Source organism: Bos javanicus, chromosome 24 (assembly GCF_032452875.1).
Source record: "Bos javanicus breed banteng chromosome 24, ARS-OSU_banteng_1.0, whole genome shotgun sequence".
NCBI lineage: Eukaryota > Metazoa > Chordata > Mammalia > Artiodactyla > Bovidae > Bos > Bos javanicus.
In genome coordinates, this window is record NC_083891.1 from 37,131,033 (window position 1) to 37,147,194 (window position 16,162).

Below are 16,162 nucleotides of genomic sequence, written 5' to 3' on the forward strand. Positions count from 1 at the left end.
TCATTCGTGTCTTACTCTTATGGACTGTAGCCTGCCAGGCTCCTCTGTCCATGGAATTCTCCAGGCAAGAATAGTGGAGTGGGTTGGTATTCCCTTCTCCAGGGAATCTTCCCAACTTAGGAATCGAACCTGCGTGTCCTGTGTTGCAGGTGGGTTCTTTATCACTGAGCCACCGGGATGGCCCAGGGTTCATGTACACAGCTCTAAGGAATGCTTTCGTGTAATTGGGAGGATACAGTAATCAGAGATAAGAGTGCGTTTTGAGAAAGTTAAATACTGAAAATATAGGGAATTATTTTAAAGATTATTCTTGTGACAGAAATTCTTTGAAAATAGCGTGCTGATGTATTTTATTTGTGATAAAGTAAATTGCAGTGACGTCTTGAGTGGTGGGCCAGCCTAGTGCCTGGGTTATCATGAGGATGAGAATTACTACTCAGACCATAGATCTTAGTTGTTTTATTTAAACAAAACAAAATAATGCAATCTAGGTTATTTTTCTTAAATGATTTTTAAAGAGATGGACAGCAAGCGGCAGCCCCTCTTCACCACTTCAGTCTGTATATTTGTCTCCCTCCCCGCTCAATTTACAAGAACCGTGATGCCCTGAAGCGTTTCTCCAGGTTGTTACACCCTATCGTCCTACAGCGCCTGCATACTTGGGTTCTGGGCTGGTTTTCTCAGAAAAACATCACACCCTCAAATTCCTTCAGAAAGGACTTCTCTGGTGGCGCAGTGAATAAGAATCTGTCTGCCAGCACAGAAGAGATGGGTTCAATCCCTGGTCCGGGAAGATCCCACATGCTGCAGAGCCATCAAGCCCGTGCGCCACAACTGCTGAGCCTGTGCTCCAGAGCCCGTGCTCCTCAACAAGGGAAGTCACTGCAGTGAGAAGCCCGAGCTCCACAACTGGAGAGTAGCCGCTGCTCGCCGCAACTAGAGAAAGCCTGTGCAAAGTAACTAAGACCCAGTGCAGCCAAAAATAAGTTAATTTTTGTTTAATTCCTTAAGAAAAAAATCAAGGTCCACAAGCCAGCCTGAGCACGAGGATTCAGTGAAGACTGCAGCAACACAAGCAGCTTGGCAGACATGGCAGATGCTTCCAACCTTAAAAATCCACTGGCCACTCTGAGTCTCCTTGGAGTAAAATTCCTCCTCACTTTCTTCTCCTCCATGGCCTCCATCACCCTTTTCTATTTAAAAGCAAATAAGCACAATTCTTCTTTCCCTACCCCTGGCCCTCTACTTGTCTACACCTTCAGGCTGGAGGCGGGCTGGCTGTGGCACCATCTTCCAAAGCAGAGTTCTGCTCCTTATAAGCAGAGGGCAGTTGGCTGTCAATGTCTTGACCTTGTTTGTCTTACGTGTGGATTTGAAAATCATAAGGTAGCACTGGCGTTACCTGGACAATGTGAGAAATATTAAACTAGGTTGTAACACTTGGTCCTTCTCCCCCACAGTGTGGTCATAAATTAGAAAAGAAACACAAGCCATGTTTTCAATTCCCAGATTATTTTTTTAAACTGAGAATGAATTACCCCCAAAGAAAGAACATGGTTTTATATCTGTGGAGAAACTCCTACTGTCTTAGGATTTTCTGAGCTTCTAAGTGATTTCCACCAAGTTCCAGGTGAGGCATCTTTAAGAGCTGACCACCATCCATGGTCTTCATCCAAAGGCCCAACATTGACTACAGATGGGGTATCGTAGCCAGTTCCCCTTTGAATGGAAAAGCAATACAGTGGTCCTTTGGGCTCCACAGGGGATTAGTTCTGGGACATCCCGTGAAACCAAAATCCATGGATGCTCAAGTCCTTTATGTAAAATGGTGTAATACTTGCATAGAACCTACACATATCCTCCTGTATACTTTTAATTGTGTCTGGATAACTCATAATACAGCATAAATGCTATGTAAGTACTTACAGTAGCTGGGTGTGTGACAAATTCGTTTTGCTTTTTTGAAACTTTCTGGAATTTTCTTTTCCATGAATACTTTCTTTTTTTTTTTTTTTAATGTATTTATTTATTTTTGGCTGTGCTGGGTCTTTGTTACTGTGCGGGCTTTTCTCTAGTCGTGGCAAGCGGGGCTGCTCTCCAGCTGTGGTGCATGGGCTTCTCACTGCGGTGGCTTCTCTTGTGGAGCACAGGCTCTAGGGCTTCCCTAGCTGCAGCGCGTGGACTCCGTAGTTTTGGCTCTCAGGCTCTAGAGCACAGGCTCAGTAGTTGTTGCTCCAAGGCATGTGGGATCGTCCCAGAGCAGGGATCGAATCCACGTCTCCTGCATTGGCAGGCAGATTCTTTACCACTGAGCCACCAGAGAAGCCCTTCCATGAATACTTTCAACCCATGGTCGATTGATCTGAACGTACCGAGAACACCTGGTGGGCAGCTGCAAGGGGGAGGGCAGCTGGCAGACGTGGAAGCTGAGAGAGAAGAAAGCACGGAGTGACCAGAGCTGAGGGAGGGAGGTTGCCAAACAAGACAAAGGACATGGAAGAAAAGCTTTCAAAATTATTGTGACTTCTGCAGGAGAATTTGAGGAAATCGTGCTTCTTCTTTTTTTTTAAAAAAAAAAGAGGAAATAATCAAAAGAGTTATTCAGCGGCTCTGAGAAGAAAGATCTGGATTTCTGAACCACAGAAAATCGCCCTTGGGCTGAGCGTCACGCCAAAGGCTGAGGCTGCAGCTGTTCTTGTGTCCACACCGTGGGAACCTGGGGGCTGTGCGCGCGGGGAGGGATGGGGTGGAGGCCGCCACTCTCTGGTCCTGACTCCAGGAATCAGGGGACGGGGTGTGGCTTTGAGAAGTGGAATCATATAGACTGTAGTGGGAAAAGCAGCCTGCTGCAGCCTTGGCCCTTCCCCAAAGAATTTCTTTAGGGTATTGTGGGCCTTTGTTAATGTTGGATTATTCAGCCTCCAGAAAGCTGGGGCTGCGCTTGGGCCTTGGGGGCCCCCCACACTTGCTGGCCATTACCCAGCTGTGGACTGGTGTTCTGTCGTGTATTTCCCCAAGTGAAGAAGTTAAAGCTAAGAATGTGGACTCCTTGGAACACACGTATAAGCTGTATTTCATGCTGCTGGGCGCGCCCTGCACTTGGAAATGATGTCATTTTTAGCAATGAGAGTCTGCTCCGAGGGAAAGCACCCCCACTCTTATAGTAAATCTGAAAATGACACTTCACTGTCGATTGCAGCTGAGTTGGGACAGCCTCATGGTTGAGTCACTGGACATTTCTCCAGTCGACTTTGTCTTAGGAACTTGTTCTGTCCTCAGGGTTAAGAAGGGTGATCAGTTGTGGAAAGCTTTTACTTATTTGCTGTATGATCAGACCATAAAACAAAGAGGATTTTGGGGTTTGAAATCTAACTTGCCATCATAAGTACCCAAGGAAAATACTTCAAGAGGAAACAGGAAAAGAAACAGCTTACAATTGTGGTTTCTCCAGCAATTATCAATATCAGTAATCTCAGATATGCAGATGATGGGCTTCCTGGGTGTAGTGGTAAAGAACCCACCTGCTAATGCAGGAGATGGAAGAGACCTGGGTTCAATCCCTGGGTCGGGAAGATCCCCTGGAGAAGGGAATGGCAACCTGCTTCAGTATTCTTGCCTGTAGAATCCCATGGACAGAGGAGCTTGGCAGGCTACAGTCCATGGGGACACAAAGAGTTGGACACAACTGAAGCCACTTAGCACATGCAGATGACACCACTCTTATGGCAGAAAACAAAGAAGAACTAAAGAGCCTCTTGATGAAGGTGAAAGAGGAGAATGAAAAAGCTGGCCAACTCAACATTCAAAAAACAAAGATCATGGCATCCAGTCCCATCACTTCATGGCAAACAGAAGGGGAAACAATGGAAACAGTAACAGACTTTATTTTATTGGGCTCCAAAATCACTGCAGATAGTGACTTAAAGCCATGAAATTAAAAGACGCTTGCTCCTTGGAAGAAAAGCTATGACAAACATAGATGGCGTATTAAAAAGCAGAGACATTATTTTGCTGACAAAGGTTCATATAGTCAAAGCTATGGTTTTTCCAATAGGATATGAGAGTTGGACAATAAAGAAGGCTGAGCACTGAAGAATTGATTCTTTCTAACTGTGGTGTTAGAGAAGACTCTTGAGAGTCTCTGGGACTGCAAGGAGATCCAACCAGTCCATCCTAAAGGAAATCAGTCCTGAATATTCATTGGAAGGACTGATGCTAAATCTGAAGCTCCAATACTTTGGCCACCTGATGCGTAGAGCCAATTCATTAGAAAAGACCCTGATGCTCTGAAAGATTGATGGCAAGAGAAGAAGGGGATGACAGAGGATGAGGTGGTTGGATGGCATCACTGACTCAATGGACATGAGTTTGAGCAAGCTCTGGGAGATGATGAAGGATGGGGAAGCCTGGCGTGCTGCAGTCCATGGGGTTGCAAAGAGTCAGAGACAACTGAGCAACTGAACAACAGCAAATATCTCCTTTGTTTTGGGAAAGAGACAATCTCCTATATGTACATTTTCATTTTCAACACATTGCTTTGGTCTAAGAACTGCGATTTAAGAAATGTACCAAGCTATATTGTAATTTGATTTATTGTTTTTTTAATTATCTTTTTGGTGGCCGTGCTGAGTCTTCATTGCTGTGCGTGGGCTTGCTCTGGTTGCAGAGAGCAGAGGCTAGTCTTGAGCTGTGTTGCTTGGACGTCTCACTGCAGTGGCTTCTCTTGTTGTGCAGCATAGGCTCTAAGTGCAAGGACTCAGTAGTTGTGACACACAGGCTTAGTTGCTCTGAAACATGTGGAATCTTCCCAGACCAGGGATCGAACCCGTGTTCCTCTGCATTGGGAGGCGAGCTCTTAACGACTAGACCACTAGGGAAGCCCTGTAATCCGGTTTTAATAGGGCTCACCAATCTGACTTCGAGATCCATTAGGTACATTTTCAGAAATATATTTGCCCAAGCCTTTTGACTTTTAAAGCTTAGATGGATCCACCTAAGGAGTCAAGTAAAATATTTAGCATTTCTTTTCTTTCATGTTATTAATTTCTCCATCAGTTCAGTTCAGTTGCTCAGTTGTGTCCGACTCTTTGCGACCCCATGCACTGCAGCACGCCAGGCCTCCCTGTCCATCACCAACTCCCGGAGTTCACCCAAACCTATGTCCATCGAGTCGGTGATGCCATCCAACCATCTCATCCTCTGTCGTCCCCTTCTCCTCCTGGCCTCAATCCCTCCCAGCATCAGAGTCTTTTCCAATGAGTCAACTCTTCGCATGAGGTGGCCAAAGTATTGGAGTTTCAGCTTTAGCATTAGTCCTTCCAATGAACACCCAGGACTGATCTCCTTTACAATGGACTGGTTGTATCTCCTTGCAGTCCAAGGGACTCTCAAGAGTCTTCTCCAACACCACACTTCAAAAGCATCAATTCTTTGGTGCTCAGCTTTCTTCACAGTCCAAATCTCACATCCATACATGACCACTGGAAAAATCATAGCCTTGACTAGACGGATCTTTTTTGGCAAAGTAATGTCTCTGCTTTTGAATATGCTATCTAGGTTGGTCATAACTTTCCTTCCAAGGAGTAAGTGTCTTTTAATTTCATGGCTGCAGTCACCATCTGCAGTGATTTTGGAGCCCAAGAAAATAAAGTATGACACTGTTTCCACTGTTTCCCCATCTATTTCCCATGAAGTGATGGGACCAGATGCCATGATCTTTGTTTTCTGAATGTTGAGCTTTAAGCCAACTTTTTCACTCTCCTCTTTCACTTTCATCAAGAGGCTTTTTAGTTCCTCTTCACTTTCTGCTATAAGGGTGGTACATCTGCATATCTGAGGTTATTGATATTTCTCCTGGCAATCTTGATTCCAGCTTGTGCTTCTTCCAGCCCAGCATTTCTCATGATGTACTCTGCATAGAAGTTAAATAAGCAGGGTGACAATATACAGCCTTGACGTACTCCTTTTCCTATTTGGAACCAGTCTGTTGTTCCATGTCCAGTTCTAACTGTTGCTTCCTGACCTGCATACACATTTCTCAAGAGGCAGGTCAGGTGGTCTGGTATTCCCATCTCTTTCAGAATTTTTCACAGTTTCTTGTGATCCACACAGTCAAAGGCTTTGGCATAGTCAATAAAGCAGAAATAGATGTTTTTCTGGAACTCTCTTGCTTTTCCGATGATCCAGCGGATGTTGGCAATTTGATCTGTGGTTCCTCTGCCTTTTCTAAAACCAGCTTGAACATCTGGAAGTTCACAGTTCTCGTATTGCTGAAGCCTGGCTTGGAGAATTTTGAGCATTACCTTCTAGCATGTGAGATGAGTGCAATTGTGCGGTAGTTTGAGCATTCTTGGGATCTAATTAGAAATGTGTTGTGTAGCAGAAAAAGATGAGAATTGTGATTAAAAATTTGTATTGGAGTATAGTTGATTTACAATTTTGCTTTAGTTTCTGCTGTACACAAAGTGAATCAGTTATACATGTACATATATCCACTCTTTTTTAGATTCTTTTCCCATATAGACCATTGCAGAGTATTGAGTAGAGTGCTGTGCTCTACTGTAGGTCCTTATTAGTTATCTACTTTAGACAGAGTGGTGTGTATATGTTACTCCTGATCTATAGGTGATGTGCTTTACCCTGTAAGAAGGCTCTCTGGTTTCTTCACTCAATCTCATGTGGCAGGGTGGAGGGTGCTTTTCCCAATGTGGACGATCAGCATTAGATGGGACACAGGGATCAGAATCACTTCCTTAGCTCGTCTTGTCCATACACACGGTTTCAAATGGCTGACTTTTGGATCATCCGTGGACACGGTGGACTTGGATGGGAAGTACTTCTTCTGCTTGTGCAGAACCCCTTTTCCTTCACACAGTTCTGAAATCCCTTCCAGCTTCAAACTCTACAACCTCCAAAGTATTTACTTTTGGCAAACTGCTAATTCAATAAAAAAACTCACTTAATTATTCACTGATTGGCAGGACAGCAAACAAACAAACAAAAATCCATTTGTCAGAGGCGGGTCCTAGAACATCAGTCCACTGTCTTGGCCATTTCTCAATTGGAAAGCCGGGCCCAACTTTGTAAAAGGGAATTACTCTGTAAAAAGGAAATTGTGACCCATGCCACCACACGGCTGAGCCTCAGGTGAAGGGGATCAGGACAGACCACCTCAAAACCTACCACTTTGGCATACTGATTATTCTGAGCTGAAAGCTGTTGAGAAACCACCGAGACAAGACCTTTCTTTAAAAAAAAAAAAATTATTTATGACTGCGCTGGGTCTTCGTTGCTGCATGCAGGCGCTCTAGTTGTGGTGAGTGGGCTTCTCAGTGAGGTGGCTTCTCTTGCTGTGCAGCACGGGCTCTGGGATGTGCCGGTTCAGGAGTTGCGGCCATGAGCCGAGTTGCCTTGCGGCATGTGGAATCCTCCTGGACCAGGGACTGAACCCATGTCCCCTGCATTGGCATGTGGACTCCCAACCACTGGACCACCAGGGAAGCCCAAGACAAGACCTTTCTGAAATCCCCATTGATGCCCCAAAGCATCACCTGTACAGGGATGAGAGGAGGGAACCTTATCACCGGAGGCAGAGAACAGCACCGGCAGGAGTCTGCCTAAACAAACCTAAGACGGCCCACATCACCTGTTCCTTTCCTACCCAAATCCCCATGATTTATTGCTTCTTGAAGCCTGAACCCTCTTTTCTCTGTCTGGTGCCTTCTCTGCAATTGATCACCTTTTGTTAAAATGGTACCTAAGGCTCTGAGTCTAACTGCTGCTTTGAGTTTTCACTTCTTTCCCGTGAGGCCTCCTGGGCACATAAAAATATTAACATCAATAAAATTTGTATGTCTTTTTCTCCTGTTAATCTATCTTTTGTCAGTTTGATTCACAGGCCCCAGGAACACACATAAGAGGGTAGAAAGTGTTAGTCCCTCAGTCATGTCTGACTCTTTGCAACCCCATAGACTGTAGCCCGCCAAGTTCCTCTGTCCATGGGATTTTCCAGGCAAGAATACTGGAGTGGGTTGCCATTCCCTTCTCCAGGGGATCTTCCCGACCCACAGATTGAACCTGAGTCTCCAGCATTGCAGGCAGATTCTTTACCATCTGAACCACCAGGAAAGCCCCATAAAAGGGTAGAAGAAAAGTTTTTTCCTCTCCTACAGGGACATTATGCTAAGTAACACAAAGCCAGTTACAAAAGGACAAATACTCTGTGATTCTACTTACATGATGTACTGAGAGCGGTCAGATTTATGGAGACAAGAAGAATGTGGTTGCCAGGGGCTGGGAGGTGGGGGCTGGGGAGTTAGTGTTTAATATGGGTTCAGAGTTTCAGTTTAGGGTGATAAAAATGTTCTGTAGATGGTGTTGATGGTGGTGGTGATGTTTGTACAACATTGTGAATGTACTTGTGCCACTGAACTGTGCTGTGAAAAATGGCCAAGACAGTAAACTGTGGGTAATGTGTATTTTAACCACAGTTTAAAAAAAAAAAAAAAGTGGAATTGCTGTGTCCAGCCTGAACTGCTCTATGGAAAACCTGGAGCAGTAGCTGTGTGTCAGACACCCAAGTCGGCCCTGAGTGCTCATTCGGAAACTTCTCGAGTTTACATGTGTGGACTTTCCTTGTCCCTGGAAAGTGAAAGAAAGTGAAAATGTTAGTCAGTCTTGTCCGACTCTTTGCAACCCCATGGACTGTGACCCCCCAGGCTTCTCTGTCTATGGGATTTCCCAGGCAAGAATACTGGAGTGGGTTGCCATTTCCTTCTCCAGGGGTTTTCCCGACTCAGGAACTGAACCCCTGTCTCCTGCTCCAGGGGAGGAGGTTATTTCCCCAGACCTAGGTGCTCCCTACTCGGGAGAGGGAAGTGCCTCTTCTCCATTGTCTGTCCCATTCTGAATGATCCTGTGTGGAACCACACACGTGGAATGAAGCAACAAGAGCTGGCTCCAGGTTCTTTGGGGCTAGCCAGTGTCTGGAGGACGGAGAGGAATTTACTAGAAAGTCTAATCTTGGGAGAAATCCCAGTCAAGTGAGTGTCCCCCAGGGGCCGCCAGGCTTTCCATTTGTGTGGAGTGTAAAATAAAAACAGGTAAACACTGAATGCAGGGAAAGGACCCGTGCCTCGTGTAACCGCTGTGCAACGGGTCCTGTACCAGTAACGGGTGGTTATTTCAAGGGCACGTGTTCCCTTTGCTGCTGGGGACACGGGAGGAGAAATCAGATGAACAGATAGACATAGGCCCGTTGCTGTTCCCTTGACAATCTTGTGACTGTCTTGGCCAGCCCTGTCCTGCAGAACTTTCTGTGGTGATGGAGACGTTAACGTTGTTTATCTAACACTGGCCACTGTGGCTGCAAAGCGTGTGAAATGTGGATAGTGTGATTGAGCAACTAGATGTTCAGTTTAATTTGATTTTAATCAGTTTATATTTAAACAGCTGCCCTAGATAACAGCTGTCTTCTTGGAAAGCACAGTGCTGGCTTACCTTCTGGTGTTGAGTCTTGTCCTGTTCCCATGACTGTGGACCCTGGGGCTTGATTGGGTTCTGGTAGGACTCCGGAGGGCTTCCCTGGTGGCTCAGCAGTGAAGAGTCCACCTGCCAGTGCAGGAGATGCAGGTCTAATCCCTGGGTCAGGAAGATCCCCTGGAGAAGGGAATGGCAACCCACTCCAGTATTCTTGCTTGGAGAATCTCATGGACAGAGAAGCCTGGTGGGCTACAGTCCATGGGGTCGCAAAAAGTCAGACTCTACTTACAGACTCAACAACAACAACAGGACTCAGGAAGCCACTTCTTCTGGCTGAGACCTGGGGGTCGATCACTCTGGGGCTTTAATTTTTATTTATTTTTGTCTGTGCTGGGTCTCAGTGCTGCAAAGGCTTTTCTTGAGTTGCGGTGAGCAGGGGCCCACTCTCTAGCTGGGGTACACAGGCTTCTCATTGCAGTGGCTTCTCTTGTTCTGGATCACGGGCTCCAGGGCACACGGGTTTCCGTAGTTGTGGTGCACAGGCATAGCTGCCCTGTGTCATGTGGGATCTTCCCCGACCAGGGATTGAACCTGTGTCCCCTGCATTGGCAGGTGATTCTTATCCGCTGGACCACGAGGGAAGTCCACTCTGGGTTTTTCTGTATGGACATTGGACTCTCCCAAACCTGGTCAAATGTGGGCCTAGTGTCATTAATTAATTGTTTGATCAATCAGTTATTGATTAGCAATTAATAAGTTATTTATTCAGCACAGTAGGACAGTGTGAAAAACGGGGACATTATGGGGAACAGAGCCACCAGGCATTCTTGCTTTCTTGGAGTTTTTGAGCTGCAGAGAGAAGGATGAATTCTGAACGAGCACATTCAACTGTAATTGGAAACAGGTGAGGGAAGGTCTCACCTCCTGCTAGGAAGGCATCTTCATGGGGATGACATCAACTGGAAGCACAGTCACTTTTTCCCCTTGTGTGTTAACAGGGACACTTCCCGTCACATGGTCCCTGAGTTTTGAGTCAACTTTTCTAGTCCTTTTCTCCCACCTGCCTTCTCATTAGCATCTCCTGGGCTCATCTGGTGCCTTGACCCAGGGGAACTTGTAAAAATGGTGAACTCTTGTCTCACCCTCCCCCGCAAAAAAAAACCCAAAAGGACTTCAGAGGAGAGGAGGGGAGTTAGGTGGGGCTGTAGGGCAGCTCACTGCCTGCCCGCCCCCCACCCTGCCCCCAGGGGGGCCTGAGGCAGCTGGTCAGGGCTCCCCAGGGCACAGGATGCTGTTCCAGTCCTGACCCGAGGCTGGGATGGGGGCCAAGGCTCTAGCCCTGCCTGCCATGACTCTGTCCCTTTGGCTGCAGGCCCTCCTTGGCTGCCCCAGCTGGGTGCAGCTCGCTGATTCAGTGAATGTCTATGGAGCATCATCCTAGCCCCAGTCCAGGGGCTCCATTCACTCCCTGCCAGAGTCTGGGTGCTTCTCAATTCTGGCTGTACTCAGCCATTATGTGGGGAGTTTCTGCAAGGTACACATGCCTGGGGACCCCCTGCTCCAGACCAATGAAATCAGAATTTTGAGGATAAAGGCCTGGACATATTTAAAAAGTTCCCTGGGGAATTCCCTGGTGGTACGGTGGATGAGAATCCGCCTGCTAATGCAGAGGACACAGGTTCGATCCCTGGACCAGGAAGATCCCACTTGCTGCTGGCCAGGTGAGCCCATGCACCACAACTAGAGTGGCACCCCACCCCTGCCCCGTTCACCGCAACTTGAGAAAGCCTGTGTGCAGCAACAAAGACCCAGAGCAGCCAAAAATAAATGAATAATAAAATTTTTTTTAAAAAGCTCCTTGGTAGGAATACTGTTCCACAAAGCCAGAGTGATGGGGAACAGGCCTGGGGATGCTACTTGGGGCCTCCCCACCCTCCGGGGAGCCCCCTGGTTGCCCTTGGAGGAGTGGCAACCCCGTTTCTTGGGGATACCCTAGAAATGTTGTGGGACCAAACAGCCCCTGCCTCCCCCATGACACCCCCTCCCCCCAGCTGAGGCCTGGGAACCCGCAGATGCCTCGGGCATTGTATCCTCCTATGCAGGGAGGTGGCCGTGAGCTTTCCCACAGTGGAGGTGGCCCCTGATGGCTTCCAGCTGTCCCGGGGCTGGAAACTTGGTGGGAGACGCGGCCAACCTGAAGTCCATTGAAACCAGAAACCCTACAGCAATGGGAGTGGGGCGAGTGGAGAAGGCGGTGCTCCAAGGAGCTTTCCTAACTTAAAGAGCTGGCTCTGAAATCATCACTGCCTTCAGGGAGAAGAATGAAGTGTGTTGGAGAACTGAGCACTTTCTTGGGCAGTGAGGGGCTAAGGCCCCTGGCTCAGGTCGGGTGGGGTGGGGTGGGGTGGGGGTCGTCCCTCGTCCACCGGCGTCAGAGCCCCTCCTCGCGGCTCAGCTGCGGTCAGAGGGCTTACTGTGGGCTGTCATCACCTGGCACACGAACAAAACTCCGGAGCAAACATATTTTCACGTTCAATCCTAAATGCTCAGAGGAACCAGGTTTTCCTGAGATCACACATTTTTCCAGCATTAGGCTGTGGTTGAGCAAAACAATGAAATGGGATTTTTCTTTCTTTTCCTGTAGTTTCTGGGGCCACACAGAAGATGCTTTGGGTAGGTGGGGTGCCAGGTTGGGGGAGAGGGCAAGAGTGTAACCTGGACCGAATTAGATACTCAGGCTGCCTTCTCACCCAGCCTTCTGGAACATCTCCGAGTGGGTGGGGTGGCTTTGAATTTAGGGCAGTTGCCAGGCAGACTGGTGGCTTCCACGTGCTGGGAGGGCCATGGCGGGTGTAGGGGAGAACATGGGTTTAAAGCCGGTCCTGGCCCTTCCTGGGGCTTCCCTAGTGACTTAGATGGTAAAGAATCCACATGTAATGCAGGAGACCCGGGTTTGATCCCAGGGTTGGGACGATCTCCTGGAGAAGGGAATGACAACCCATTCCAATATTCTTGCCTGGAGAGTCCTGTGAACAGAGGAGCCTGGTGGGCTGCAGTCCATGGGGTTGCAAAAGAGTCAGACACGACTGAAGTGACTGAGCATACATGCATTCTGGCCCTTCCTGACCATTGGGAGGAGTCACTTAACCTCTCTGAGCCTCTCTTTTCCCAGCTGTGAGCACGGGATGGTGTTCTCAGTGGGATCTTGATGGGGAATGTAGGAGGAATGAGAATGAAGGACCTAGGAGGGGGCTTTTCCCTCTGCTTTGCCCCCCAACCCCTTGAGCAGCCCTTTTCTGTTTTATTTATTGGGTTTTCACATCAGTTTTCCCCAAAAAGGCTCCCACCCAAGCATCTCAAAATCCACACACCCAGGCTGCATCAGAGACCAGTCATAACAGAGCCTCTGAGGCCGAGCCCGGACATGGGCGGTCTTTCACAGGTCCCTGGTGAATGTGACACGTGGCCAAGGTTGAGAACCATGCCCTCAAGACCAGGTGTGGTGACACTCCTGCCCGGCAGCGCTGTCGCCGGCCCCCCTAGAATTCCGCAGGGTCGCCTTGCCTGTCCTGGCCGGGGGCAGTGCCTGGCTCGTACGGTTCTGTGTCATGCTCGGGCCCCTCAGCCGGGGTGCCAGAAGTCTGTGACGTTCAGCCATTTGTGATTCTCTCAGGAATGTGACTTTGAACTCTGCCTGCCGTGAGGCCAGGGCCTGAGGCGGAGTCCTTTGGCTGGCTTGAGGCCCCTTGAGGAACAACACGAAAAGGGAGCTGACTGCTAGTGCTGGGGTCAGAAATGAAGAGCAACTGACGAGACTCAAGAAAGCTGGGGTTGCCGTCGGCAGGAGAAGCCAAGGTGGACGAGGGGCTGCTCGCCTCTGTGCTGTGAGCAGGGCCCCTGGGGGTGAACTCCGGCTTGACCCCTCCGGGCGCCCAGGGGTCCTGGATCAGCTCTCTGCTCTGGGCTGCGATCCAGCCCTGGGTCTGACGGACTTTCCAGCTTGTTGCCAGGGTCTCTGTGAGATGCATGAGTGCACATGAGTTAGTGTTAGTCGCTCAGTCGTGTCCGACTCTTTGCAACCCCATGAACTGTAGCCCTCCAAGCTCCTCTGTCCTGGGGATTCTCCAGGCAAGAATACGGGAGTGGGTTGCTACTTCCTTCTCTAGGGGATGTTCCCAACCCAGGGATTGAACCTGGGTCTCCTGCATTGCAGGTGGATTCTTCAACATCTGAGCCACCAAGATCTCAACACAAATAGTATGAGGTGGGTCTGCAGAGGCCCTGCTCCCTTTGCCAGGTGTCAGGAAAGAAGGTGCCAAGATAAATACATGGGGGGTGGGAGGCGAGGGTGCCAGGCATGTTGTGTGTAAAACACTAACCAAATGGGCCTGACTTGGCCTGGGATAATCTCCACCAAGCAGCAAATTGTCAAATAGAAGTTTGTCAGTGAAGTGAAAGCCCAGTTTTTGAAAACTGTCCACATCCAGTGAGAGTCACACCTTCTTCCCTGGTGGCTCAGATGGTAAGGAATCTGCCTGCAATGCAGGAGACTCCAGTTCAATCCCAGGGTCAGGAAGATCTCCTGGAGAAGGGTATGGTAACCCACTCCAGTATTCTTGCTGGAGAATCCCCAGGACAGAGGAGCTTGGCGGGCTACAGTTCATGGGGTTGCAAAGAGTCGGACACGACTGAGCGACTAACACTCTCCGTACTCTCAATGAGAGTCATGGGCCAGGGTTTTCTGAGTTGTCTGTTTCTCCAGCCTTTCAAGGGAGGGGAGCTGGGGGCAGGTGGATCCAAGAGATGGAGGAAGGAGGTGGGGGGAAGAGCTGAACTGGAGGAGACCGGTGACCCCTTGGGGTCATACTGCAGAGAGCAGTGACCCAGGGCCTCTTCACTTGGGTGCAGCCAGGAAGGCCGGGGTGTCTGCCGCAGCAACCAGTAACAAGAGATGCCACCTTGCTCTTTGGCAGGTATCGCGTGAATGTCAGACCCAGGTACGTCACCAGGTACAAGACGGTGACGCAGTTGGAATGGAGGTGCTGCCCTGGCTTCAGGGGGGGAAACTGCCAAGAAGGTCCCAGAGACCCTGGGAGGATGCCCCGCCCCATGCCTGCTCGGCCCCGCAACAGCATGAAGAAACCCACAGGTAACTCACTGCTTTCCTGTGCTCACCTCTGCTCATCACCGCTCCTTCCAACTCCAGGCTTTGTGAGTTACATGCAGGGGTTTCCCAGAGCTTCCAAGAACACACCCGTATGCCTGCAGGAAGCACGTGGCACACACATTGATGTGCAGAAGCAGTAGCGATTGGAAGACAAACTTTTAAAAAATAAATTGCTTTGTTAGGGCCAGCTGGTTGTGAAAACCAAGACCTTAGAGGAGATGAGGCTGGGATCAGCCTTGTGTGGCCTGAGGCAGAGACAGAAGAGATTCTCATGTAATGATGTAATGACGCCTGGTTTATTTTTACTTTAGTTTTCATGTGCAAGCTCCCTTAAGACTGAATTTGAAGTCGCTAAAATTGTTTGTTGTGTTTTTAAATAGGGAAATAGAATCATTCTTATTCTGTTTGGGGTGAGATACTCAGCAGTAAAAGAATCTGCCCACAGTGCAGGAGACATAGGAAACACGAGTTCAGACCCTGGGTCAGGAAGATCCCCTGGAGGAGGGCATGGCAACCCGGTATTCTTTCCTGGAGAATCCCATGGACAGAGGAGCTTGGTGGGCTCCAGTCCATGGGGTTGCAAGAGTCAGACACAAATGAAGCGACCAAGCACAAGCGAGCATATTTGCAAAGCTAAGCCCAGAGTTAGAAGTATCCACTGAGGTGGTTCTTAATTTGCTTCTGATTATTTTTTAAGTGAATTAGCACAAACTCAATGAATAATTTAGAAAGCAATGATAATTTTCACCTTGTCTTTTTTTTAAATATTCATTTACTTATTTACTTATGAGGCCATGCTGGGTCTTAATTGGAAGATGTGGAATCTTTTAATATTTCCCTGACCGGGGATTGAACCTGGGCCCCTTGAGTTGGAAGCACAGAGGCTTAGCCACTGGGATCACCAGGGAAGTCCCGCCTTGGCTTTTAAGTAAAACATTAACAAACAGTAAAGAATCTGCTGGCAGTGCAGGAGCCTGGGTTTGATCCCTGGGTCGGGAATATCCCTTGGAGAAGGGAATGGCAACCCATTCGAGTGTTCTTGCCCGGAGAATCCCATGGACAGAGGAGCCTGGGCAGCTACAGTGCATGGGTTTGCAAAGAATCAGACATGACTGAGAAACTAACACTTAAGAGACTGACTTTTTAAAATTTTCTGGCCACACTGTGCAGCTTGTGGGATTTTAGTTCCCCAACCAGGGATCGAACCCTTGCTCCCTTCATTGGAAGTGTGGGGTCTTAACCACTGCACCACCAGGGAAGTCCCCAAGAGGCTGACTTTTATGGACAAAAATGTTTTGACATTTTATTCTACATCACTTTATCTTTCTTCTTTTTTAAAGTTCAGTCAGAAAACTTAGATTTTCTTTTGAGTTAGATGTTTAAGTCATTTTTAAATGATTATATTTTCTGATGAGGTGTTTTCCGTTTTGAAACTAGTGGTGTTTCTCAATATTCTCTGTAGAACAGATTTTATTTATTATTATTTTTTTTTTTCTCACTGCTTCAGTCAACAAA

The 16,162-nt window shown here is 48.2% G+C and overlaps 1 protein-coding gene across 3 annotated transcripts in view; it reads left to right on the forward strand.

Annotated features, from left to right (window-relative positions):
* The window catches only part of EMILIN2 (elastin microfibril interfacer 2), a 59,414-nt gene that overhangs the window by 14,824 nt on the left and 28,428 nt on the right, over positions 1-16,162 (forward strand). For all 3 annotated transcript variants that reach the window (XM_061399835.1, XM_061399833.1, XM_061399834.1), the window contains one exon: positions 14,454-14,629. In XM_061399835.1, the coding sequence (XP_061255819.1) occupies positions 14,454-14,629 (176 nt within the window). The remainder of the gene's footprint in view (positions 1-14,453; positions 14,630-16,162) is intronic.